The 26,412-nt window shown below is 42.5% G+C and overlaps 1 protein-coding gene across 1 annotated transcript; it reads left to right on the plus strand.

Annotated features, from left to right (window-relative positions):
* The first annotated feature begins 282 nt into the window (after positions 1-282).
* On the plus strand, positions 283-16,250 carry LOC122923882 (cytochrome P450 2G1-like). Its single transcript, XM_044274732.1, has 9 exons — positions 283-462; positions 2,421-2,583; positions 4,289-4,438; positions 9,774-9,931; positions 10,037-10,213; positions 10,376-10,517; positions 12,943-13,130; positions 13,371-13,512; positions 16,069-16,250. The coding sequence occupies exons 1-9, from the start codon at positions 283-285 to the stop codon at positions 16,248-16,250; spliced, it is 1,482 nt and encodes a 493-aa protein (XP_044130667.1).
* Positions 16,251-26,412: the final 10,162 nt, after the last annotated feature.

Below are 26,412 nucleotides of genomic sequence, written 5' to 3' on the forward strand. Positions count from 1 at the left end.
TGTAATATTTTTCTCTAACATTTAACACATGATATCCGTATCTCCACTTATCACATGGACATGTAAGTCCTTGCATGTCTTTTACACGCAGTGTTTTACCTAATACGTTATCACTGTGCATATCACTACCTTATAGGGAGAAGTGTAAGTGTAGTGATGTCATTGCGTCTTTGCATATTGAGCACGTTGGGCAGATGGGTGTAAAGGTCACAGGGTGTAGGGAACATTCCTATATGCAGTGACTATAATATTTTTCTCTCACATTGCAGGATTAGATTCACAATGGAGCTGGGAGTATCAGGGACGCTTCTCCTCGCCGTCTTCGTCAGCCTTATCCTGTATTTCTTCACATGGAGGAGGAAACTGAAAATGAAAAATCTGCCCCCCGGACCACCGCCACTGCCCATACTGGGCACCATGCTGCACGTGAGCACTAAAGAAATGCCCCAGTCTTTGATGAAGGTGAGTTATCAGGACTGCGTTACAGATGGCTGCATTTCAAAATCCACAGCATTTGTACCTGCATACACCAGAGGTAGACTATGCAGAGAAACGCAGATGCATCTCCCTCCTTCCTGGATTATTTTACACCTGACAATTTTTTTAGTCATTAAATCAGTTTTTTTGGGGATACTATAAGATATATTATATTATATATATATAAAGTTGAACAGCTTTACTTGAATAATCTCGCATCCGGACAATCTTTGGTCTTTCTCTTGGCTCCAGCAGGTGTTGGGGTAAACTGGCAGGGAAACTCAGATATTCAACTTTTTCTCTCTGCTATGCTAAACTCAGGCTTAAGTCTGGTAGATGGACTTTATGACTGTTCTGGTTTCTTCTCAGCAGGGTGCCTCTGGTTGTTGACCCCCTTGTGATACTGTCTGTATCTGTAAGGAGTCATGGTGCTCTATGAGCTGCTTCCCTTTAGGGACTCCTGCTGCAGGAGGGGCAGCCATTCCCCTCACTGTCCCATCTTGACACATCTGCTTCTAATTATAGACTAGACTAGAACTGAACATAGCTTCCTGCAACCACTCCCTTGGTAGGAAACAGGACTAGCCCACTTCTGCCCAAAGGGGGGAGAAAGAATGGAACTTACTATTCCAATCTAAAGGTACTCTCTCTGCCAGATACACTGCCACCTGCTAGTGAACCAGGCGCAGTACATGAACATAACAGTTTCATAGCAATACTATTAAGGCACAGTGTAAAAAGACCTGGAATAAATACACAGATGACATTATTGGTTAACCATTGGAGACAGTAGCAGGGTGTGGTGTCATTTAGGAAACCCATTCTCATTAATTAGGGAATCATAAATGCTGTCAATTCTCCTGACACGTCTGATCTAGTAACTGCTTGTATTTCCCATGCACTAACAATTCTGGAGCATCTATTCGTATGACTCTATGATATGCCATTCCTTCATTATTACTTCTAGAAATTATGAATTAATTACTAGCAGTTTGCATTGAACGTCCAGATGGGTGTTACCAGTTGGGGTGGGGGGTGTCCTTGCAAAGTCTGACACTGGCAGCACTGATTTGAATAGTGTCAGACCTTCATTACAAACTGCTAGGGAATCATTTATAACTACTATAAGTCTTGAACGGTATGTGAATCATGAGAATAGACACTCCACAATTGTTGTTATAAAAGGGATGAAAAGAGTTACTAAAGCAGATATGTCAGAGGTGACAGGTTTTCTTTAACAAAGAATTCTGTTTAGGGCTGCAGCTATCGACTATTTTTGTAATCGAGTATTCTATTGATTAATTCAATGATTAATTGAGTACTCTATTAACAAAAAACTAATTAAAATAAAAAATTTATTTTCTAAAAACTTATCAGCTCCCCCCCAGTGCCATCAGCTCCCCCCCAGTGCCATCAGGCTCCCCCCCCCCCGTGCCATCAGCTGCCCCCTCAGTGCCTCCAGCTTCACTCCTGCTCCGTGGTCACGACACAAATAAATTTGCTTTGAGAATTTTTTTGGTGTTGAATTACTCGATTTAATCGAGTAATCGTTTCAGCACTACTGTTAAGCACTCTCATTTCTTAAACACAAAATATACTGGCTAGAAAGAGCATGTCTTCCTCTGGAGGGCCCGTCCTGTACTACAAATAATTCATTTATTTGGATGGACACTTTGTATTGCTTAATTTCACCTGTGGTGGCGCTGCAGGGAAACTGAACACCTACTGCCAGGCTTCCTCTTAGTTTACAGCTGATTGCTGGGAGTCCCAGCAGGGGAATACTCTGTGATCTGCTTATAATCAAGTGACCTTTCAAGAGGTTGTCTAAAGAGAAAACTGAGATCAGACATACCAGCCCCATGAGTCAATATCTGTATATACTATTGATATAAGGTAGGACAGAGAATTTTATATAATTTTTATTTTGTATGTTTCTCTTCCAGTTGAGTGAGACCTATGGGCCGGTGTTCACCATCTACCTGTCCAGTGCACCCGCGGTGGTCTTGGTTGGCTATGATTGTGTGAAAGAGGCTTTGATAGACAATGGGGATACGTTCAGTGTCAGAGGGCCTTCAGAATTGACTAATCTGCTCTTCAAAGGTTATGGTAAGTAAACAGTTTTTACATGATTCTATTGTATATAGAGCCAACATATTCTGCCGAGTTGTACATAGGCTGCCATTATTTGTTGGTCTCTTTCTCCATTATATTGGTTTTGTTCTGTGAGAAAACTGGAGAACATGGATGAAACCCACGCAAACACAGGGAGGGCTTACAAAATCCATGCAGATGTTACAGACCATGGCACTGCATTATCAGAGTTTGCCGAATACAAGGCTGATGTCCTTTGCCGCTTAAAGTGACAATGACATGGCTAGGGTGTAGAAGAAGCACAGATATTAGTATTGAAGAGTAGAAGAACCATGTAGAGAGAAAAACATTACAGGGGTTATCCCATGATTAATGTAAAAACATCAAAATGAAACATCACATAAGACATGACACCCTCTTTCTAACAAAGCTAGAACCAGCCCTGCACCTCACATGGATCCGGAGATCTCCCCATTCATTGTTCTGCTAGATTTATATCAAGCTGATAGATCAAGGGGAGTGTCTATTCTGCTGCAGCTCAGGGGGCGTGTCCATGTTCTGCCTATTACAGCTCAGGAGGCAGTTGAAGCATGAAACTGAGCATGTGCGGCCATCTCAGTGAGCAGGACAAAGAAATGAAAAAAAAAAGAGATCAAACAGAAGGTGGCGCTATACAGATACATTTTATTGAATAACATAGTGGCTATACAAAATTTTTAGTTATATGCAATTAAAAAAGTATTTAAATCCAGGTGCTGGTTTAAAAACTATAAAATATTTTCCGTGGGATACCCTCTTTACAATAAGAGGGTAGCATGAGCTGAAAATATGGTATGGTAAAGTTGTTGGACTAAAATATTGATAACCTATCCTCAGAATAGTTCATTAATATCCAATGACTCCCATTATTCCTTACGATGAGCTGCTTCAAGGGATTGCAGCACTTTTGCGAGTGCTGCTTACTCTTTAAAATTACCTGTGCTTCATCCCGCTTGTATCGGCAGCGCAGTGTAGTTACAACTGCTTGTCCCATTAAAGTGAATGGAAAGAGCAGTAGAGCAGTTGTAATCACATTGTGCTGCCGCTGCAAATGATATAGCGCACAAATAATTTTTTCAAGCACTAGCACCCCCAACCCGTTCGTCCACTGTGGCCCCCCCCCCCCCCCCCCGATGATTTGGCATGCTGTATTATAATGAGCAGTAAACTCGCAATGGGGAGGAGATAGTATTCTGGTGTGGGCATTACCTTCTCCCTGGCTGTGAGCGCGATCCAATCAGAGTGGACCGCTCACAGCCAGAGAGAAGAAATCGGACGAATGGGGGGGCTTTTGAAAAAAAAATAAACACCCATGGCATCAGTGGGGGCCGCCCTACAAGGTAATACCATAATTAGACTATGTCAAAACTGATCAAAGATTACTTTAAGTCTCAGATAACCATTTTAAATGTTCTGGTTTCCTGCTGCCTCCACTAGAGGGAGCTCAGTAGCGTTTTGCATCTGTTATTGGTTGAACACAAAAACTGTTTGCGGTAAGCTCATAAGCTTCCCCTGGTGGTGGCTGCAGGAAGTTAGAATGTTGTCTTTTAAATGTATGGCTCTGCAGGTGATTTGGAGCTCTGTATCAGAGCTCCAACCAGTATAAACAACTGTTAAAAAAATTAATCAGTGCAGAATCTGGGCAAAAAAAGATATCTATGTTTATTGATTTTATTCTTAGGAATGGTAATGAGCAATGGAGAGAGATGGAAACAGCTCCGCAGGTTTTCTCTTTCTACTCTAAGAAATTTTGGTATGGGGAAGAGGAGCATTGAAGAACGTATACAAGAGGAGGCGCGTTACTTGGCAGAAGAGATTAGGAAGAATGGAGGTCAGCACATATACACAGATCAATAGCTTGTGACTTGAGGTGTTAAACAATACATATAAAAGTCAGGCAGATTCGTAACTAAGCAAAAAATTTTTAGATAATTCGGCGAAGCAGCCAAATCGAATTTTCCAAAACTTTGCTCATCTCTAATTGTATTGCATTGGCTGTAAGTGTATTACACAGTGTAATACACTTACAGCCTGCTTGACTGTGAGACCCAGGGGGCTGGATCTCACAGGCTTTCATGAAAGGCAGCACGATGCTTATGGAAGGAATCGGGTTGCCTTCCCAGCTATTGGGTCCCCGTCACCACAGTGTGGGGACCGGATGGGGACGGGGAGGGAGCTCCCTCCCTCCACACACCCCGCACATGCCACGGTCAGCCCTCATTCTCCAATACACTGACGGGGGGGGGCTAATTTAGCTGCTAATATGTCTGGTTTGGCTGAAAGCCGACATTCCGAGCTTTCAGACAATACCAGAATGACAGCAATATGTTCAATACAGGGGAAGATATCACTGATAGAAATCGGGATGCTGTGAATGAAGCTGAAAGTGAAAGTAAAAGCAAATTTTACCCGGGATCATCTTCACCCACAATTGCCTCTTTTACACTTGCCTTCATATCACTCCTCACATACAGGCACACACCACTGTCTTTTCTATTGGCTCTGTCCTTCCTAAAGAGTGTAAAACCCTGAATATTAACATCCCAGTCATGTAGAGAGTCCATCCATGTATCAGCCACAACAACTACATCTATGTATTCCTCTAGTACAGGGGTACTCAACTGGTGGACCGCGGTTGCCAGCTGTCCGGACGCCTGGATGCACCTGGGTGCCGTCTCTCGGGGTGCCAGAATCCAGAAGCAATGAGCGAGTCCATCAATACAGATGGAAGCGCTCATTGCTGGACCGTAGGGAGCTGGGTCCTATCACTCACCGCTCAGCTCCCTGCACTTATCCCCTCCTTCAGGCTGTCGGCACTCTGAATGGTGAAGCAGGAAGACTTCTCCCCGCTCGACCATTCAGCCGAGAGACACAGATCGTGCTGCTGGCCTGTGTGGGGGCAGAGCCTGCAGATCAGAAATCTGCATAAGCTCCACCCACACAGTGCTGCTGAGCAATCTGTGTCTGCAGGGGAGAGAGGACTGTGAGTTTCAGGAATGGGACAAGGAGAGTAGTTACTGTGTATTTTTTATTTTTTACCACACAGGGGGCACAATGGGCATTGCAGATGTGAAGGGGGCACAATGGGCATTTCTACTCTGGAGGGGGCACAATGGGCATTTCTACTCTGGAGGGGTCACAATGGGCATTTCTACTCTGGAGGGGTCACAATGGGCATTTCTACTCTGGAGGAGTCACAATGGGTATTGAAAATGTGAAGGAGGCAAAATGGCATTTCTACTCTGGAGGGGTCACAATGGGCATTTCTACTCTGGAGGAGTCACAATGGGCATTGCAAATGTGAAGGAGGCAAAATGGCCATTTCTAGTCTGGAGGGGGCAAAATGGGCTTTGCTAATGTGAAGGGGGCAAAATGGGCTTTGCTAATGTGAAGGGGGCACAATGGGCATTGCTAATGTGAAGAGGACATAATGGGCATTTCTACTCCGGATGGGGGCACAATGGAAATTTCTACTCTGGAGGGGGCATATTGGGCATTGCTAATGTGAAGGGAGCATAATGGGCATTTCTACTCTGGTTTCATGCCCTGCTCAGGTTGTGTGGAGGTCTGCCAGGTTAGCAGCACGTGTGTATTTTTTTTTGTTTTGGGTTTGGAGTTAACCTGTATCCGCCTCCCATCAGTTGCACTGGGTGGGGTCCTTTGTGTGAGCTTAAATTACGCCCCTTCCCAGTGTCCTGTGTGGGTTATAGCTTCTATTTTGTTCTGAGGAAAGGTGGATTTGCTGTTTCTGCTCTGCTACAAGATAATTTGGTTTTGGTTTCCTTTTGTGTTCTGTCTAGGCTGTTAGAGAGACACCTGCCTCCTCCTGGACCTAAGGAAGCAGGCTGACTCTTTCCCCCCTTTCACCATCTCAGGGACTTTAGGGAATCTTCAGCCTTAGGCACGGGGGCATGTTTATTCCCACCTTTAGGGTATGAACGTGGGCGCAGAAGTCCAGGGAGAGCTGGTAGGGAATTGTCAGAAGGTGACCGTTATCCCAAGCTTCTGGCCTAGACACTTGTTTTGAGGTTTTTCTGTGTGTTTCTTGTATCTTGTATCCTACCCGCCATGACATCTGGAGGGGGCACAATGGGCATTTCTACTATGGAGGGGGCACAGTGCACAGAGGGCAATACTACTATGAAGGGGGCACAGAGGGCATTATTACTGTGAAGAGGCACAATGGCATTACTAGCACAGAGGGCATTACTACTATTAAGGGAGCACAATGGGGATTTCTACTATGGAGGGGGCACAGATGGAATTATTACTGTGAAGGGGGCCCAATGGGCATTATTACTATTAAGGGGGCATAATGGGCATTATTACTTTGAAGAGGGTACAATGGGCATTACTACTATTAAGGGGCAAAATGGGCATTATTACTATGAAGGGGGAACAGTGGGCAGTATTACTATGAAGGAGCACAATGGGGATTATTACAATGAAGGGGACACAATGGGGATTATTACTGTGAAAGGGGCACAATGGGGATTATTTCTGTGAAGAGGGCACAAAGAGGGCATTATAACTGTGAAGGGCCACAGATAGGGCATTACTACTATGTGGGGGCACTTAGGGTATTTATACACTGTGGGGAGGAACTAGGGAGGCATCGCAATGTGTCAAGGGCACCCTGCTGTGAGGGTGCATTTAGGGGTATCATACTCTGTGGAGCACTAAAGGGATATCATATTGTCTGAGGGGCATTAAAGGGGCATCATTATTGTAAGGGGGCACTGAAAGGACATTCTTAGTGTTGTCTGGTAGTGCAGGTCAGCTCAATTGAGCTGCAATATCAAACTCATCCTGTAGACAGCTGTGGCATATTTTTTTTTCTAATCCCAAATTAAAGGGGTTATCCAAGAGTATAAAGTGTCCCCCCATGGGCCTGGCCCCCAACATGGACCCCGCGGCGCTCCTGATCCCCGCACCACCGCTGCTGCTTCTCCCCGTACACGGAAGAAAACATCCAGTGTCAGGGGGGAGCAGCCAATGGCAGGCGGGGATGGGGACGAGCCTCCCTAGCATCACAGGTGATGCTAGGATAACCCCTTTAATTGAAATCTTAGAGTTTTGAACATAACACTGTACATTGCATGATACCATTTAGTACAATATACTGCATATAAAACATATTGTAACCCATTGTTTCATACTAAATGTGGATAACAAATTGTATTCACTTATCATTTTTAACAAAGAAAATAGATCCACAACCCCTCTCTAATATACGTACATCTAACCCCAATATATAAACATAGGAATAATATTTGAATATATTAGGAATACTACAATAATAGACTCCATTATTTATCTCTTGAAGCTATCCTATTATTCTTCACTAAGTATTTAGTATTTTTTGATGAATTTTAAAAACGCACACAAATCGCATAGATAACGCAATTACAATCTATTTGATGCATTCATTGATTGATTTTATATTTGGTTAGGTTATATTCACACACATATTTTTTATTATACACATACCTATATACAATTTTTTTTGAGATATATGCTTTATATTATATTTATACTGTTATATATTCATCTTTACTCTATATGTCTGGTTTTACCATACCTATAATGGACCATCTACTTCCGGACCCATACCTTTTTTATATACCCATTAAACAAGATGGCTATCAATACCCACCGAGGAAGGCGCATGTACGCTCTGAAACGCATTTGGAGGATTATGATAGCCAGCACGCCATACGTGACCAAGAAATATTGAATTCCACACCATATGTAGTGCATGCACTAACTACTAGCTGAATAGCGATCCAAGATATCTAAATACGCTTCTACTTATCTATAACTAACCAGTGAGAAAGCCAAACTCCACTACAAGCCCGGCACAATCCGAATCATCCGCCACGTGGGACGCCGAGGGCTTTGCGATACAGCCACACCACCGACAGGAGAAAGAATACTATATAGGGGAGAAAGTATCCATAGATCGGCGAGTGGTAACGTAGCCTAATAGCGCACTGAATAACATAAACCTCCATGAACTTCCTCATAACGGAACGGGATATTTATTCATATGAACTCAAATTTTTATATACAGTGGTCAAGTTTTGAAGATTGATTTATTGAAGAGAGACTTTCTATTTATCCTTGTATTGATTCATTTTTTTACATTTTTTACATTTTTCTACATACAGTATAATAATTTTTTTTCCTCTTTTTGTATAATTAATTTTTTTCCGAAGAGCTCCGTACAGTATTAGAATGTATTGGCTCCGATGAGCCAAAGTTATTGCTTCGTGAAGTAGCTTGGAACCGAACCCAAGTTCTGGAAATGTTTTTTTACAGTACAAATTAATTTATGACGTTATTGCTTGAAGTCTCGCATGAGCTTCTCGAAATCCACCGGATCACATGATCCATTTGCACAATGCGCTATGGGGTGAAATTGCCATGTATTGCACATGGTACAACTCAAGCCAACTCAACTCATTTTACTCGCTTATATAACGCTGATATATTCCGCACTGCTTTACAGACATTATCATTGTTTACTGTCTCCAATGGAGCTCACAATATAAGTTCTCTAATTTCTATCTGTATGTCTTTGGTAAATTGGCAGAAACTAGGGCTCCAGTGCTGCCCAAATGTCATCATGCCCATCATATGACCTGGTTCTAATAAAACTCCACAATTTTGGAATCAGCATGCGATGAACTCTGCTAAGATATGGACCGTAAAGTTGTTGTTCACGGGGGAGATGTTGGAAGAGATAAGGCTACTTTCACACTAGCATGGCAGGATGTTTCGGTAGAGGAACTCTCTGGATCGGCCACTCGCCATCAGAGCCCATTGAGTATAATGGGAACTGGTAGGGATTATCCTTCAGCAGGACATAAACTGCAGGAATGCGGCAGTATCCGGCTGTTGGACTGGGGAACTCAGGGAGGTTGTTAATCGGCTGAAACAGCCTGCCAAATTTATTTTACGGTAGTCTGAAATTAGCCTAAAGATTAGGCACACTGGATTTCAATTGCCTTCTCCTTTTGTTTTTAGGAGAAATGTTACTTGCAGAGGAGTCTGGCAATGGCTTTCACCCTTCTCCCCATTCACTACATTTACATGATCTCCATGTATGGGAGAAAGAGGTTTCTCAAGTCATTGATTAAATAAACATTCATATTTCCTTGCAGGAACGCCCTTTGATCCAACATATCTGCTGACCTTGGCGGTGTCCAATGTTATCTGCTCAATAGTGTTTGGAGAACGTTTTGACTATAATGGTGTTAAGTTCAGGACACTTCTTAACCTAATAAAAGAGATGTTTCTACTTATGTCCACTTGGGCAATAGTAAGTTAACATGTTACTCTTGCTAAGATCAGGAGGTTGTAAGAATATCAAATACCAATGAATTCTGAAGGACCATACTGAGAGAATCTCTACTCTTTTTTTCAGCTTCTCAATATCTTTCCCAAGACTCTCCACTTTCTTCCCGGACCTCACCAAAAGATATTTACAAATTCAGAAAAAATTAAAGACTTTGTTGCAGAGTCCTTGGAAAGCCACAAAGCGACACTTGACCCTAATTGTCCTCAGGACTTCATTGACTGCTTCTTAATAAAGATGGAGGAGGTGACGCCTAACACTTTACTTCTATATCTAAGGTGTTTTAATAAAAAAGAAAGCAAGCTACTGTAGTTCTCATAGTATCTATATAGCCTAATATTGAACTGACCAATCACAATGCCCATGACAGACATATATAATAATCCCAAATACTTTGTGATATTACAGGAGAAGAACAATCCGAAAACAGAATTCCACTTTGATAATTTATTTGGCACGGTCATGGACCTCTTCTTTGCTGGCACAGAAACAACAAGCACAACCCTGAAATATGGTTTACTCTATCTGCTCAAATATCCTGATGTGCAAAGTAAGAATGTATTAATATCCTATCAGAGGGTTGTGAAAACTTAAGGTTTTACAGTACTTGGATACTGATTGACTGATACCTGAAAGCTCTTTTAAAGGTGCTCCTTGGTGGTAGTCTAAGATCACAGATTCCATACAGTAGAAAAAAAGTGGGAGAGCTTAAAAGGAATGTGTCACCTACATTTTTTCTGCTAGTTAAAACCAGATAGCAATAGATATCCTTTTTCTAACCTGTTTTTATTTTCTGATCACATATTTTTATGGTTTGACCATCTTTTCCTAGCCATGCTGTGTGACCTGCACGGAGGTCAAGCGGGAGTAGATAAGCTGAGATATATAGTTCATATCTGTCATTATAAACCTTCCTGTAATGATAAGCAGATAACTGCAGTGAAGTAATCTTTACAGGCCAAGATGTAGCGCCTATTATTAGGTTTAGTTGCAAGTGTGAAAACTACACAAATTTATTGTATGTATATGCGTGTTGGGAATACAGATCTTGTCTGTCGTCATTACATGGGAACAGTTTTGCATTTCCTTACATTGCAGGGATAAGTTCCTGTCTGTGTAGTACATGGCAATGAACTCCTGATCAGAACAGTCCTCAGATTTGGAGATTGCCTGTAACATAGCAAGAGTGAGTCTGGGAAAATGCTTTGTAGCTGGTCCTCCTTATGTAGGACATGATGTAATTTTTTAGCAGTTTTCCTGAGTATGGGTTGTAGATCACAACCAGGAGTACACTGTGGTTCTTTTCGGTCCCCAGTTGAATTCTGGGGATCCTGGTGGCTCTTCTGCTCTTTAGCACAACACATGTCAGTGTTATCTCGGATATCTTGTGAGTGACACAAAACATTGAAATCCATTGAAAAGTTAGTTAACATTTTCTTGCCATACTTTACTTATTTTCTTGCCCATTTTGAGCCTTAGCGACGCTCCTCTGTCTTCTGTTTACATAACACAGTCAGTGATGAACAAGTTTCCACTGTTATGTAAACAGAAGACAGAGGAGCGTCGCTAAGGCTCAAAATGGGCCACTTTAGAGCTATTTTTCTAATAGAAATGTATGATTTCAGTAATTAAAGTATATTACAAAAATGGTTAGTATCACTGCCGCTACACAATACAAAAAAAATAATATAGAATGGCAGTTACATTTTAACATAAAAACATGATATAAGCAATAGGTCATTGTCTGACACATTCCCTTTAAATAGTCTTAGAAAATATGATTGGTGATTGTCTATCTTCAAAATAAGCATTTCTGAGCTAAAAGAGACACTTTTGGCCAACATGTAGACTATCTACTAGGAGATTCTCTTGTTCTGGAGGACTTATCCTGTCCTGTGTTGCACAATCAACCCATTAGTTGTGTAGTGCCACATTTCCCCCTGTGGTGTAGCCGCAGGGAAACTGAATACTTACTGACCATAGTTTCACCATAGAGTACAGCTGAGTTCCTGCAGGAGACACTTTGAAAAGTTTATTTTTTTTCAAATTCCACTTCTAACGAGTAGAGATTGTTGAAAGCAGAAAATCTATTTAACTTTTTGGTTGTAATTAGTAGAGATGAGCGAATTTCCAGTTAAGAAATTAATTTGCAATTCATTTACTTGTAAAAGGTGAATTGCGTTATGGATTCCGTTGCCACGGACCATAACACAATTCTATGATGGAATGCCTTAAGAGGCAATTTGCAGACCATAGACTTCTATTATGATGGAATGAATAACGGAATGCCTCTAAAGGCATTCCAGCATAGAATTGCATTATGGTACATGGTAACGGAATCCATAACGCAATTCACCTTTTACCAGTAAACGAAGCGTAAACAAATTTCAAAATATGAAATACGCTCATCTCTAGTAATTAGCATTAAACTGTAATGTAAAACGGAATTACTCAAAAAATCTCTAAATTATTTTAATTTCAGTTCCAAAATTTATATCCATGATGTATTGCAGCATTGGCTGCTCCATCTCCACTTATAAGTAAAAGAGACAACCATTTTCGGCACCAATTAGTAGTGAAAAGAGATTACAGTTAAAATTTAATGTAAACCCTACTTTTTGGCCAGAATAGTGGAATAGTAAAATTGGAGGCATTTTGCAGTATTCCTTTTTCATCCTCTTGGACGATAGGACTATGTCTACAGAAATTCTGGATTCCAAGTAGATATCATGTATAGATGTTCTAGTGGTTGATGAGCCCTCTCACCAACAGTTACTGCTTAATACGTGTTCACACCAGCACAAGTGACATGTGGATTAATCGAGAAAAAGTAGATCTTTGGTGATGTTGACACCTGAAACTGACTGCTTCCTGGCACCAAGTGCTACGATGCTCTGCAATAATACACACTCCATTATGAAAACAGGAAATAAAGAATTGACTTGTGTTTATTACTTTTTAATATGTGCCAAAAGGAAAAATTCATGAGGAGATAGATCAGGTGATTGGCCAGAATCGATGTCCTTCTGTAGAAGATCGACTCCAGATGCCATACACGGATGCTGTCATCCATGAAATTCAGAGATTTGCTGACATCACACCTTTGGGACTTCCACACGCAACCAGTCAAGACACGACGTTCAGAGGATACCACATTCCCAAGGTCAGCTTTTTATATTTACTGACTTTATGTGAGCCTCAAACTTAGCAAAAATGTAATATGCACAGAAATCTGAAGAAAAAAAAAATAGATGTATGACGTTTAAGGTGAGTAAACCAGAAGCCACCCACAAACAGCAGAAATGTAATGTGATGGTGAACCCTACAAAACCCCAAGATATCTTGCTGGTGAAATGTACTTATATTTAAAACAAAGTTCATGCTCGCTTATTCATGTTTGCAGGGTGTTATCATTTTCCCCTTGCTGTCCTCCGTCCTGAAGGACCCAAAATGTTTTAAGAACCCGAAAAAATTTGATCCTACAAACTTTCAGAATGACAATGGCAGCTTCCAGAAGAATGAGGCCTTTGTACCCTTCTCCCTAGGTAATATGTATGAACATTTTTGCACCAGAATACAGTGAGGAAAATAAGTATTTGATACACTGGCGATTTTAAAAGTTTTCCCACCTACAAAGAATGGAGAGGTCTGTAATTTTTATCGTAGGTACGCTTCAACTGTGAGAGACAGAATCTAAAAAAAAAAAAAAAGAAAATCACATTGTATGATTTTTAAATAATTAATTTGCATTTTATTGCATGAAATAAGTATTTGATACAATAGAAAAACAGAACTTAATATTTGGTACAGAAACCTTTGTTTGCAATTACAGAGGTCAGGACGTTTCCTGTAGTTCTTGACCAAGTTTACACACACTGCAGCAGGAATTTTGGCCCACTCCTCTATACAGATTTTCTCCAGATCTTTCAGGTTTCGGGGCTGTCACTGGACTACATTGAGTTTTAGCTACCTCCAAAGATTTTCGATTGTGTTCAGGTCTGGACACTGGCTAGGCCACTCCAGGACCTTGAAATGCTTCTTACGGAGCAACTCCTTAGTTGCCCTGGCTGTGTGTTTTGAGTCATTGTCATGCTGGAAAACCCAGCCACAACTCATCTTCAATGCTCTTACTGAGGGAAGTAGGTTGTTGGCCAAAATCTCACGATACATGTCCCCATCCATCCTCCCTTCAATACAATAGAGTCGTCCTGTCCCCTTTGCAGAAAAGCACCCCCAAAGTATGATGTTTCCACCCCCATGCTTCATGGTTGGGACAGTGTTCTTGGGGTTGTACTCATCCTTCTTCTTCCTCCAAACACGGCAAGTGGAGTTGATACCAAAAAGTTCAATTTTTGTCTCATCTGACCACATGACCTTCTCACCAGATGGTCATTGGCAAACTTCAAACAGGCCTGGACATGTGCTGGTGTGAACCTTGCGTGCCCTGCAGGATTTTAATCCACTACGGCGTAGTGTGTTGCTAACGGTAATATTTGAGACTGTTGTGCCAGCTCTCTTCAGGTCATTGACCAGGTCCTCTCATGTTGTTCAGGGCTGATTCCAGACTTTTCTCTTAATCACCCATACCACACAAGGCGAGATTTAGCATGGAGCCCCAGACCGAGGAAGATTGACAGTCATCTTGTGTTTCTTCCATTTTCTAATAATTGCGCCAACAGTTGTTGCCTTCTCACCAAGCTGCTTGCTTATAGTCCTGTAGCCCACCCCAGGTTTGTGCATGTCTGCAATTTTGTCCCTGGTGTCCTTAGACAGCTCTTTGGTCTTGGCCATGGTGGAGAGGTTGGAGTGTGATTGATTGAGTGTGTGGACATGTGCTTTTATACAGGTAACAAGTTCATACAGGTGTAACTAATATAGGTAATGAGTGCAGAGTAGGAGGGCTTCTTAAAGAAAAACTAACAGGTCTGTTAAAGCCTGAATTTTTGCTGATTGGTAGGTGATCAAATACTTATTTCATGCAATAAAATGCAAAATAATTATTTAAAAATCATACAATGTGATTTTCTTTTTAGATTCTGTCTCTCACAGTTGAAGTGCACCTATGATAAAAATTACAGACCTCTCCATTCTTTGTTGGTGGGAAAACTTGCAAAATTGCCAGTGTATCAAATATTTATTTTCCCCACTGTATATTAGTATACTGTATATTCCATAGCTTGTCATACTTTGCCAGTGATTGTTTCAGATGAGCTAAGAGGTCAGCCAATGTGGCCATGTCTTCTGGCATAGGACCATAAATCCCATTTAGCCTGGTTTGTGACAAGCTCCAGGTGCCACACATATGTAAGGCACATTTACCATGTAGCTTGTATTTTTCTTTTTTTTTAAATGGCATTAAATCTCAAGAGGAAAAGGTAATCCCAGAAAAGCAGTGACTACAAGTGCCCTTTTGTTGCTGAAATGTATGCCATCATATTTGACAGAAAAAGCAGAGCTCCATGCAAAATAATGGGCAACTCTGCTGGACCTAAAAGACCCCATTATAAGTTATTGAGGTGGTCAGCATAGTTAGGCTACATTCACACGTCAGTATTTTCCTATATCCCGATTTTCGGTCCGTTTTTTGCGGATCCGTTGTTCCTGAAAATGTTTCCGTATGTCATCCGTTTTTTGCGGATCCGCAAAAAACGGAAACATGTATAAATTTCAATAATCAAATAAAGTTGTTTGGATTTCTTTGAAAAAAAATTGAAAAAAATAAATAAATAAGAAATTTGTTATGTGTTTCCAGGAACGGATTCCGTATAAAACGGATGACATACGGAATGACATCCGAATGTCTTCCATTTTTTGCGGATCCATTGACTTTGTATTGAACCAGGATCCGAATTTTGCGGAAAAGAATAGGACATGTTTTATATTTAAACGGACATGCGGAACGGAACAACGGAAACGGACACCACACATTGTGCTGTCCGATTTTTTCCAGGACCCATTGAAAATGAATGGGTCCAGATCTGGTCCTGATCTGTTCCGCAATAAACGGAACAGATCAGGAAAGAAAAAACGGACGTGTGAATGGACCCTTATACTGCAAATATGTTAAACTAATTATCATTATATGTCACCCCTTTCCACAGGCAAAAGAAGTTGCATTGGAGAGGGTCTGGCACGGATGGAAATATTCCTCTTCCTTAACACCATATTACAAAGATTTTACCTGAAATCAGAAGTGGCTCCCGAGGATCTTGAAATAACCCCAGAACCAAACACAAATGGAGTAGTACCAAGGACCTTCCAGATGTATGTGACCCCTAGATGACCAAAGTACTCCAAAGAAGCTTTTCTCTATTAGTTAAAAGAGGTTGTCTCAACTGAGCAAGTGGCATTTATCATGTAGAGAAAGTTAATACAAGACTCTTACTAATGTATTGTGATTGTCCATATTGTCTCCTTTGCTGTCTGGATTCCATCTTGTTATATACTGTTTGTATCCCGGGGTCACGACTACAGCGGTGCCCAGCGATACAAGGTGGCTGGGACAGGAACTGCTGCGCATGCGTGCCTATACACACTCCCAGAGTCCTGGCCACCAGAGAAAACAGGGTGGTTGTAACCCCTGTAAATTAGCAGTGTATAACGCAATGGAAAAATGAATCCAATCAGCAAAGGGGGCAATATGGACGATCACAATACATTAGTAAGTGCGTTGTATTCATTTGTGACATGTATTTTTCAACCGTATTAACTATGTAACAAAGGACAGAACACCTACAATATGTAAAAATTTATACTGTAATAACTTGTTTCTATATTTTACGCACTAAATTCCCTGCTATAATAAATATAGCTAATGTGATTACCCACAGTATAGTTTTGAAGATATTTTTGTGGAATAAATGTGTGTACTTTGTATATTTATAAATAAAAAAAACATAGCGCCAACTTAGCACATTACCGGATAAAGCTAGGTAGAGGGAAGCTGCCTGGCGCCGCACTGACCTGTTGTTGTTGTGCAAAGCAAGCTCCACGCTGTTAGGGCATATACCGTATTTTTTGCCCTATAAGTCGCACTTTTTCCCCCAAAAAAGTGGGAGGAAAATGGCAGTGCATCTTATGGGGTGAAGGCTGCCATTTTTACACTGATACACTGCCGACCGCAAGCTGCACAGCGCGGCCGGCGTGCGTATCAGCGAGGGGGGAGGAGGGGCTGGGGGCCGGCCTTTAGTTTTATAATGGCAGCGGGGCTCGGTGCAGTCACTGTATTCTATTGCACCGGGCCCCGCTCACTGTACTACTGGTATCTGTAACTGCAGGCAGGCAATGGTTAACTATACATATGTTCGATCCAGCACTGAGCAGCCTGTACTTACGATCATAGCAGGCTGGAGGCAGGAGGCAGGAGACTGGGCGGGTGGGCACTGGCAGTGTAACTTCCTACGTCACGTGCCTTTATGAATGAAGCAGGTGGCGCAGGCACGTGATGTAGGAAGTTTCGCTGCCAATTATCGCCCGTCCTGCCTCCATCCTGCTATGATTGTAAGTACAGGCTGCTCAGTGCTGGATCGATCTTTATTTTTCAAACTTTTGGACTTTTCGCGATCTTTTTACGATCCAGAAAATTCGTGGGCCACTGATGAAGAAGGCAGCTAAGACCTTCGAAACGCGTCTGGTGACTCCCCTCTAAAACTGCAAGAAATTCTATCCTGGAAGCGCTTCCAAACAATCGATCACATCCGAATTTTCTGGATCGTAAAAAGATCGCGAAAAGTCCAAAAGTTTGAAAAATAAAGATCGGTAAAGACACGTGAGACGCCAGATAAGTGACGTCACACCCACGTGGATCGCAAAAGACCGGGAAACAGGCATCTCAGAGCGCAGCCAAGACGCTCCACCAGCCGAGACACCGACATTTTACAGAGAAGGTAACCAGTCAGGATACAGCCCTCCTCTGTGTGGGACGCCACACCAGGTGCAGTATCCGACTGATATATTACCAATATTTTTATATCTTTTATCCTGTTGTCACTATACATTTTTTCTTACTGTGACCAACACAAATGTCCAGCTAATAAGCCCCAAACAGGGCAACATTGTACCTCTCCTCTACAATATATCTATATACTTCCATATATTTGAGACTCTTAATATATATATATATATATATATATATATATATATATTTTCTATATTTTTATGAACTATACATAAATGGACACAATGAATTACTGAACTATTGAACTTACTAAAGGTGGAAACCATTATTGAACAACCACCAGAGTGCCTTACTCCTGCATCTACCTCTGCACATTTTTTTCATTTTTTTCATTTTTTTCATTGTGCATCCGCACCACCGCGAATTACAATTCTCATTTTTTATATATCTTTTACATTTTATACCTTATCCCTCATTTTTAGATTCTATCCACAAAAATAACAAGCACATTTTTGCACATGCATGGCGTGCGCCAAACTTTACACCTTTATGATGCCAGTTTTCTGGCATACGGAGATTGAAAATGTCTCCCTATAGGTGTACTGTAACTGGGGCTCCACTGGATGCTAAAATACAAAATAAAGTGACAGTTTCCCCCAGAGGCTTTTTAATTACAAAAATATATATAAAAAAATAAGTTAAAAATATATATTAAGATACAAATAAAAAGAAAAAATACATAAAAAGGAAAAATAAAATAAGAAAAAAAAGAACTTCAGCGTCCCCCAGAGGTCTTTTAATGGTTTATTGAGGGACACATGGTGCATAAAAATATATATAAAAAAACAACAATAAGAAAACATAATATATAAGATACATAGATAAAAAATTAAAATTTGCAAAAAAAAAAAAGTTTCAGTGTCCCCCATAATATTTTGTGGGACATATGTGGCAAAATTAAAGTAAAATGAAATGTATTTATTAATTATTCATTTTATGCACATACTGCATATGTCGCTGGCATATTCTGCAGAGCTTTTACCAACATTAGCATCAAGCTGTCTCCAATGGGGCTTACAATCTAAGTTCCCTCTCAGTATGTCTATGGAGTCAGGGGAGGAAACCAGCGTACCCAGAGGAAACCCACGCAAACCCGGGGAGAACGTACAAACTCCATGCAGATGTTGTCCTTGGTCGGATTTGATAATTATATATATATATATATATACACACACATATATCTAAATATTTTTTTTTACATATAATAAAACGTAATATAATAATATACAACATAAAAACACCCTCGCCAGCCAAAACCGTCACCGTTATCAACCCATTCACATGAAACTATACATATTATTTATCAGAATGACCGGCACAAAATAGGGAACTTATTGTAATAATTCCCCAAATAAAACAAAAAAAGTTAAAAATATATTAAAAAGCCCTGTGTGTCATGTAAAAAACATCCCAAAAATATGTTGGTAGTACAACAAATAAAACAGTTACAACGGTTAAACCACCTTGTGCACTAAATGAAGAAAGAGTCAGGTCATTAAGGCCTTCTCAGACTTGGTCATTAAAGGGTTAACCAATGAGTGCTTCTTCCTGTAGTAATGGAAAGTGCTTACTGGTTATTATCCAGAGCTCCAGTCACATAGATATAACCTATAACCAGGGGGCAGGCGATGGTAATGACCAATGAGCTCCGTCCTCTGCAGTGAAGGAAACGGTCATTTATGAACAGGAGCAAGTAGTCACTAAGGAGGCAGAGAGGAGGATGGGAGTGGTAGTGGCTCTAGCTGTAAAAAGTCTATCACTGTGGCTTTCCTAACACCATTGCTTCCTAGGGCCAGTAAAAGAAGGGCGCACCCTCTCTTTCCTTCAGACATTCCCCAATGTTAGGGCTGCTGCTGATGGTAGTTGGGGTGCCCTTGATGTTAATGTTTGTGTGGGTGCAAGGTAGGGCGTGTTGGGTATGCAACGGCCAGCGTAAGAAATAAGGGTCAGTAACCAGGCCAGATTTAAAGGGGTTTTCTGAAATTTTTAGACTGATGAACTATCCCATGGACCCCTTGCTGATCAGCTGTTTGATAAGACATCGTCACTCTTGTTAGCTCTCAGTGGGGCTCTAAGGGGGGTCTGGAGGGTGCAGTCGACATTGGGGGACCGCTCTCAGGGGTGCCAGATCCCAGAAGCAATGGGCGCTTCCAGCAATACAGAGCTGGAGTGCCGGGGAGCTGCAGTTCTGTCACTCAGCTTCCCCCGCTACTTCTCTTCCACACTGAATGGTGAAGCAGGAAGCCTTTTGCTCCCTGCTCCACCATTCAGTCTACAGGCACAGATCGCGCTGCTGGCCTGTGTGGGAGGAGCCTGCAGCCCGGGGATCTGCCTAAGCTCCTCCCACACAGTGCTGCAGAGTGATCTGTGTTTACAGGGGAGAGCTGGATTTGAGCTACAGGAACTGGACAAGGTAAGTAGTTAACTGTGTGTTTATTTTGTGTGGTTTTTTTTAACACAGCAGGTACACGGAGGGCTTTACTACTGTGAAGGGGCAAAATAGGCATTTCTTCTATGGAGGGGGAACAGAGTGTATTACTACTACAAAGGGGACACAGAGGATAATACTACTATAAAGGTGCACAGAAGGCATTGCTACTATTAAGGGTGCACAATGGGCATTACTACTGTGGAGAGGGCATAATGGGCATTATTAATAGGAAGGGGGGCCAATGGGCATTACTTCTGTGAGGGGGGCGCAATGAGCATTACTAATGTGAAAGGATCACAATGAGCATTGCTACTATAAAGGGGCACAATGGGCATTATTAGTATGAGGGGGGCACAGAGGGCAATACTACTATGAAGTGGAAACAATGGGCATTACTACTGTGAAGGGGGCACAGAGAGCAGTACTCCTGTGAAGGAGGTGGGCATAACTGTTATGGGGCACACAGTGGGCATTATTACTGTGAAAGGGGGCACAATGGGCATTACTACTGTGAAGGGGCACAGAAGGCATTACTACTGTTATGGGGGCACAGTGAGGGCATAACTAGTGTGAAACGGGCACAGAGAGGGCTTAACTACCATGAGGGGGCACCGAGAGGGCATTACAACTGTGAAGGGGCACAGATAGGGCATTACTACAGGGAAAGGGACACATAGAGGGCATAACTACTGTGAAGGGGGCACAATGAAGGGATAAGTACTTTAAGGGGGCACAATGTAGGCATGACTACTGTGAAAGTTGTACAGTGAAGGCATAAATACTGTGGGGGGGGGGCACAATATGGGCATACCTACTGTGAGGGGGCACATATCTGGACAACACTGCTGTGAAAGTTGTACAATAAGGGAAATACTACTGTCAGGGGGTACAAGTATTGGGGGGGGCATAGAAAGGACCTGCCTCGAGTTCCAAACACCATAGGTGTCAACCTGGCTTCCTGTGCCTGCAATTCTATTCCCACACGCAGGTACGGGTGCCGGGCTCCCCCCCCATCCCCCCACTGTTGCACGCTGTGTTGACAGGCACAAGCAGTGGAGTTCTTAGCTGTGGTCTGTGTGTAACAGGCGCAGCACTATGAAGTGCCTTTTGCGCTGTGGCATAAGAAGAAGAATTTGAAATCTCTAACTTTTTAGTCCAGCCAGACTGTCTGTGACTCTGTGAGAGTCTAGTTTCCTTTGAGCTAATTGTTCTAGTGCCGTTCTATGCAAACCGTAGGCTTAAAGAGCACACCAAATGCTTAAAATAACTTCTTTATTAGCTTCAACTTTTCTTCCATATATAACACTGTCGCCTCCGCAGCAGATAGTCCATGTACAGTCGTGGCCACAAGTTTTGAGAATGAAACAAATATTAGTTTTTACAAAGTTTGCTGCTAAACTGCTTTTAGATCTTTGTTTCAGTTGTTTCTGTGATGTAGTGAAATATAATTACACGCACTTCATACGTTTCAAAGGCTTTTATCGACAATTACATGACATTTATGCAAAGAGTCAGTATTTGCAGTGTTGGCCCTTCTTTTTCAGGACCTCTGCAATTCGACTGGCCATGCTCTCAATCAACTTCTGGGCCAATTCCTGACTGATAGCAACCCATTCTTTCATAATCACTTCTTGGAGTTTGTCAGAATTAGTGGGTTTTTGTTTGTCCACCCGCCTCTTGAGGATTGACCACAAGTTCTCAATGGGATTAAGATCTGGGGAGTTTCCAGGCCATGGACCCAAAATGTCAACGTTTTGGTCCCCGAGCCACTTAGTTATCACTTTTGCCTTATGGCACGGTGCTCCATCGTGCTGGAAAATGCATTGTTCTTCACCAAACTGTTGTTGGATTGTTGGAAGAAGTTGCTGTTGGAGGGTGCTTTGGTATTATTCTTTATTCATGGCTGTGTTTTTGGGCAAAATTGTGAGTGAGCCCACTCCCTTGGATGAGAAGCAACCCCACACATGAATGGTCTCAGGATGCTTTACTGTTGGCATGACACAGGACTGATGGTAGCGCTCACCTTTTCTTCTCCGGACAAGACTTTTTCCTGATGCCCCAAACAATCGGAAAGAGGCTTCATCGGAGAATATGACTTTGCCCCAGTCCTCAGCAGTCCATTCACCAAATTTTCTGCAGAAGATCAATCTGTCCCTGATGTTTATTTTGGAGAGAAGTGGCTTCTTTGCTGCCCTTCTTGACACCAGGCCATCTTCCAAAAGTCTTCGCCTCACTGTGCGTGCAGATGCGGCCACACCTGCCTGCTGTGCTTCCTGAGCAAGCTCTGCACTGGTAGCACTCCGATCCCGCAGCTGAATCCTCTTTAGGAGACGATAAATTGTTGATTGAGGCGCAAACTTAGTAGCCACAATATCCTTGCCTGTGAAGCCATTTTTATGCAACGCAATGATGGCTGCACGCGTTTCTTTGCAGGTCACCATGGTTAACAATGGAAGAACAATGATTTCAAGCATCACCCTTCTTTTTAACAGGTCAAGTCTGCCAATTTAACTCAATCAGCCTGACATAATGATCTCCAGCCTTGTGCTCATCAACATTCTCACCTGAGTTAACAAGACGATTATTGAAATGATCTCAGCAGGTCCTTTAATGACAGCAATGAAATGCAGTGGAAAGGTTTTTTTGAGATTAAGTAAATTTTCATGGCAAAGAAGGACTATGCAATTCATCTGATCACTCTTCATAACATTCTGGAGTATATGCAAATTGCTATTATAAAAACTTAAGCAGCAACTTTTCCAATTTCCAATATTTATGTAATTCTCAAAACTTTTGGCCACGACTGTACAAAAATTCTACTAGGCAGTTTCCCACTCATGCTCAGTGTGAGGCTGGCTGTGATTGGTCAAGACTCTTGGGCAGTAACAACAGTTTAACTCTATGCTTTCTGTTGTTAATTCTGCTGTGTCATTGAGCTTACCTTACATTCACTTACCGAATCTTAAAGTTATTTTATCTTTCTGATTCTGTATTGAACACAATATATAACCGTTATATGACATCCAGGACATTAAGTCACTGTAAATAACTCTCTTTCTGTCTCTAATATATAAAAAACATAGGAACTGTATTAAAATTAATTATTGGCAAGTCTAGCCATATAAACACGTAAGCCATATTAGCAACCTAGGACAGCTAAGGCTGGCCAGCTATGCTGTGCTCCTGCCACCAGCATCACCCTCCTGGCTCTGAGCAGGGCTTGCACTGCGGCTCAGAGTATCTTGTAATATAACAAAAACAAAGACAGGAGCACTCTGCGGTCTTACTAATCCTCGTACTGGTGTAAAATTGAGAATTAGCCAACATATCCTGCTTGGAGGACATGTCTGAGCCCGAGCAGTGGCGTCGCCAGGGGGGGGCCAGAGGGGGCCACGGCCCCCCCTACATCATGCTGGGCCCCCCCATGTGCCCCCCCAACTAAAATGCGCCCCCCCCCCCTATGTTTTTTATATATTAGAGACAGAAAGAGAGTTATTTACAGTGACTTAATGTCCTGGATGTCATATAACAGTTATATATTGTGTTCACAGAAGCAGAAAGATAATATAACTTTAAGATTCGGTAAGTGAATGTAAGGTAAGCTCAATGACACAGCAGAATTAACAACAGAAAGCATAGAGTTAAACTGTTGTTACTGCCCAAGAGTCTTGACCAATCACAGCCAGCCTCATACTGAGCATGAGTGGGAAACTGCCTAGTAGAATTTTATCTTGCATCCACAAGATGTCACTAGAGAGAAACGGAAAGAGTCTTAACAGAAATTGAATGACAAGTTAGGCTACTTTCACACTTGCGTTTGATCGGATCCGTTCTTAACGGATCCGATCATATTAATGCAGACGGAGGCTCCGTTCAGTACGGATCCGTCTGCATTAATAACTTAGAAAAATTTCTAAGTGCGAAAGTAGCCTGAGCGGATCCGTTCAGACTTTCAATGTAAAGTCAATGGGGGACGGATCCGCTTGAAGATTGAGCCATATGGTGTCATCTTCAAGCGGATCCGTTCCCATTGACTTACATTGTAAGTCTGGACGGATCCGCATGCCTCCGCACGGCCAGGCGGACAGCTGAACGCTGCAAGCAGCGTTCAGCTGTCCGCCTGGCCGTGCGGAGGCGAGCGGAGCGGAGGCTGAACACCGCCAGACTGATGCAGTCTGAGCGGATCCGCATCCATTCAGACTGCATCAGGGCTGGACGGAAGCGTTCTGCTCTGCTCGTGAGCTCCTTCAAACGGAGCTCACGAGCGGACAGCAGAACGCTAGTGTGAAAGTAGCCTTACTGGTACTGGCGAAAAATAAAAGGTTCTTTCAAAAGCAAACCTTCTATGAAGAAGGGGAGAGAGCGGGTAGACTTTTGTCATTGATATCTAAAGCTCAATTACAGTCTACGTACATTGCAGCTTTGAGAGATTCGCATGGTATTGTTCAAACCGAATCACCACATTAATCCTGATTTAAAGTTAAAGTTACTGCAGGATATGGATTACGGTTTAGAAATGTCAAATGTACACTCCTGTGAGTGGCGGGGAGGGGGATCTGTGGATGACACTGTTATAGGGAGGGGCATCTGTGGATGACACTGTTATAGGGAGGGGCATCTGTGGATGACACTGTTATAGGGAGGGGGAAATGGGGATGACACTGTCATGGGGTGGATCTGTGGATGACACATATAGCATAAGATGCTATACATTACACGGTATGTGGCATCCACAGATCCCCCCCATAGCAGTGTCATCCACAGATCCCCCTCTCTATAAAAGTGTCATCCACAGACAGCTGGACTTTTCTTCCCTGTTGCGGTTTTAGGTATTGGGTAAAGTATCGCAGCATTTCTAAGCGTACTTGTGTAAATGTATCGTTGTTATAGCTGCCCCCCCCTACTTTTGTCCTGGCCCCCAGTGTGCCCCCCCAAAATTTGAAAGCTAGAGACGCCACTGAGCCCGAGCAACTCGCCAAGGTTTCTCAAGTAGCTCGGGAACTAACGCTAAACCTACCTCGGTCCTATGGGAAATACCAGGAGCCAGTGGGCGAATTACAGGTGCGCAAGGTCCGACTCAAAGCAATCTCCCAGTAACCTCCCAGCATGTGACGATGCATACAATGGGAGGAGGCAGAGAGCTCTGAGCCCCACCCAAGACTGGCTGATATAGCCCGGGCCTCACATGTGCACCAGAATGCTGCCTGTAGATGGAAATAAAGGTAATGGTGGATGGTGTCTTAGACGTATTCCACACACAGCAGTCATGTCTATAGCTTTGGAGAGCAGTGTACCTAAGGCTAATTTCACAGAGGTGTTACATCAATCTGACAGCCTGTCGGGGTTCGTAGCCAGATAGTGCCATGTGCCCGCTGGACCCCATTCACTATAATAGGATCTGGTGGGAATCCAGCCACTCCTCGGTGTAAATATTGGTACAAAAACTGTCCAGCCGAATCCCATCATTTATGCTGGGGAGCTGCTGGATCTCCAGTGGGGAACAATTGGATCTGGCTAGGCTGGATCTTGAGAACTATGGCAGGCTGACTGATGCTGTTTTCTCAGCCATTACAGATTCTGGAATGTCCTTTCTCTCTCTCTTCAGGAGTAGTTCAATGTGAAGATGACCCTCTCAGTAGATTATGCAGGGATGGTTAGTCTCTGTAGCTTGAAGCCTAGTACTGAGGAGTGGAACACATGGACTTTGCCTCCTGTCTTCTCTCCTGCTATGACTAGACTTATCTACTAGACTGAGCTAGAGGTGGAGATAACACCTCAGGGTCCCTAGGAGCTGTGTCAGACTTGTCACTCCCATACATTAACATATTGGGGTTAAAAACCATTAAATTCATTAAATAAATTAACAAAACTATTTGTAAGAACCCCCCCCCCCCTGCTCTGTGTTACTACAGAAAGAAATGTTGACGCTTAAAGAGGACCTTTCACCGATTATGACCATGTGAACTAAGTATACAGACATGGAGAGCGGCGCCCGGGGATCTCACTGCACTTACTATTATCCCCGGGCACCGCTCCGTTCTCCTGCTATGCCCTCCG

Source organism: Bufo gargarizans, unplaced genomic scaffold (genome assembly GCF_014858855.1).
Source record: "Bufo gargarizans isolate SCDJY-AF-19 unplaced genomic scaffold, ASM1485885v1 original_scaffold_2032_pilon, whole genome shotgun sequence".
NCBI lineage: Eukaryota > Metazoa > Chordata > Amphibia > Anura > Bufonidae > Bufo > Bufo gargarizans.

Bases quoted from the DNA above. Each gene is read 5' to 3' on its own strand.
- LOC122923882 (XM_044274732.1), top strand. From the start codon at position 283: ATGGAGCTGGGAGTATCAGGGACGCTTCTCCTCGCCGTCTTCGTCAGC. The intron at 463-2,420 runs GTGAGTTATCAG...TTTCTCTTCCAG, and splicing joins TGCCCCAGTCTTTGATGAAG to TTGAGTGAGACCTATGGGCC. The intron at 10,518-12,942 runs GTAAGAATGTAT...ATGTGCCAAAAG, and splicing joins CAAATATCCTGATGTGCAAA to GAAAAATTCATGAGGAGATA.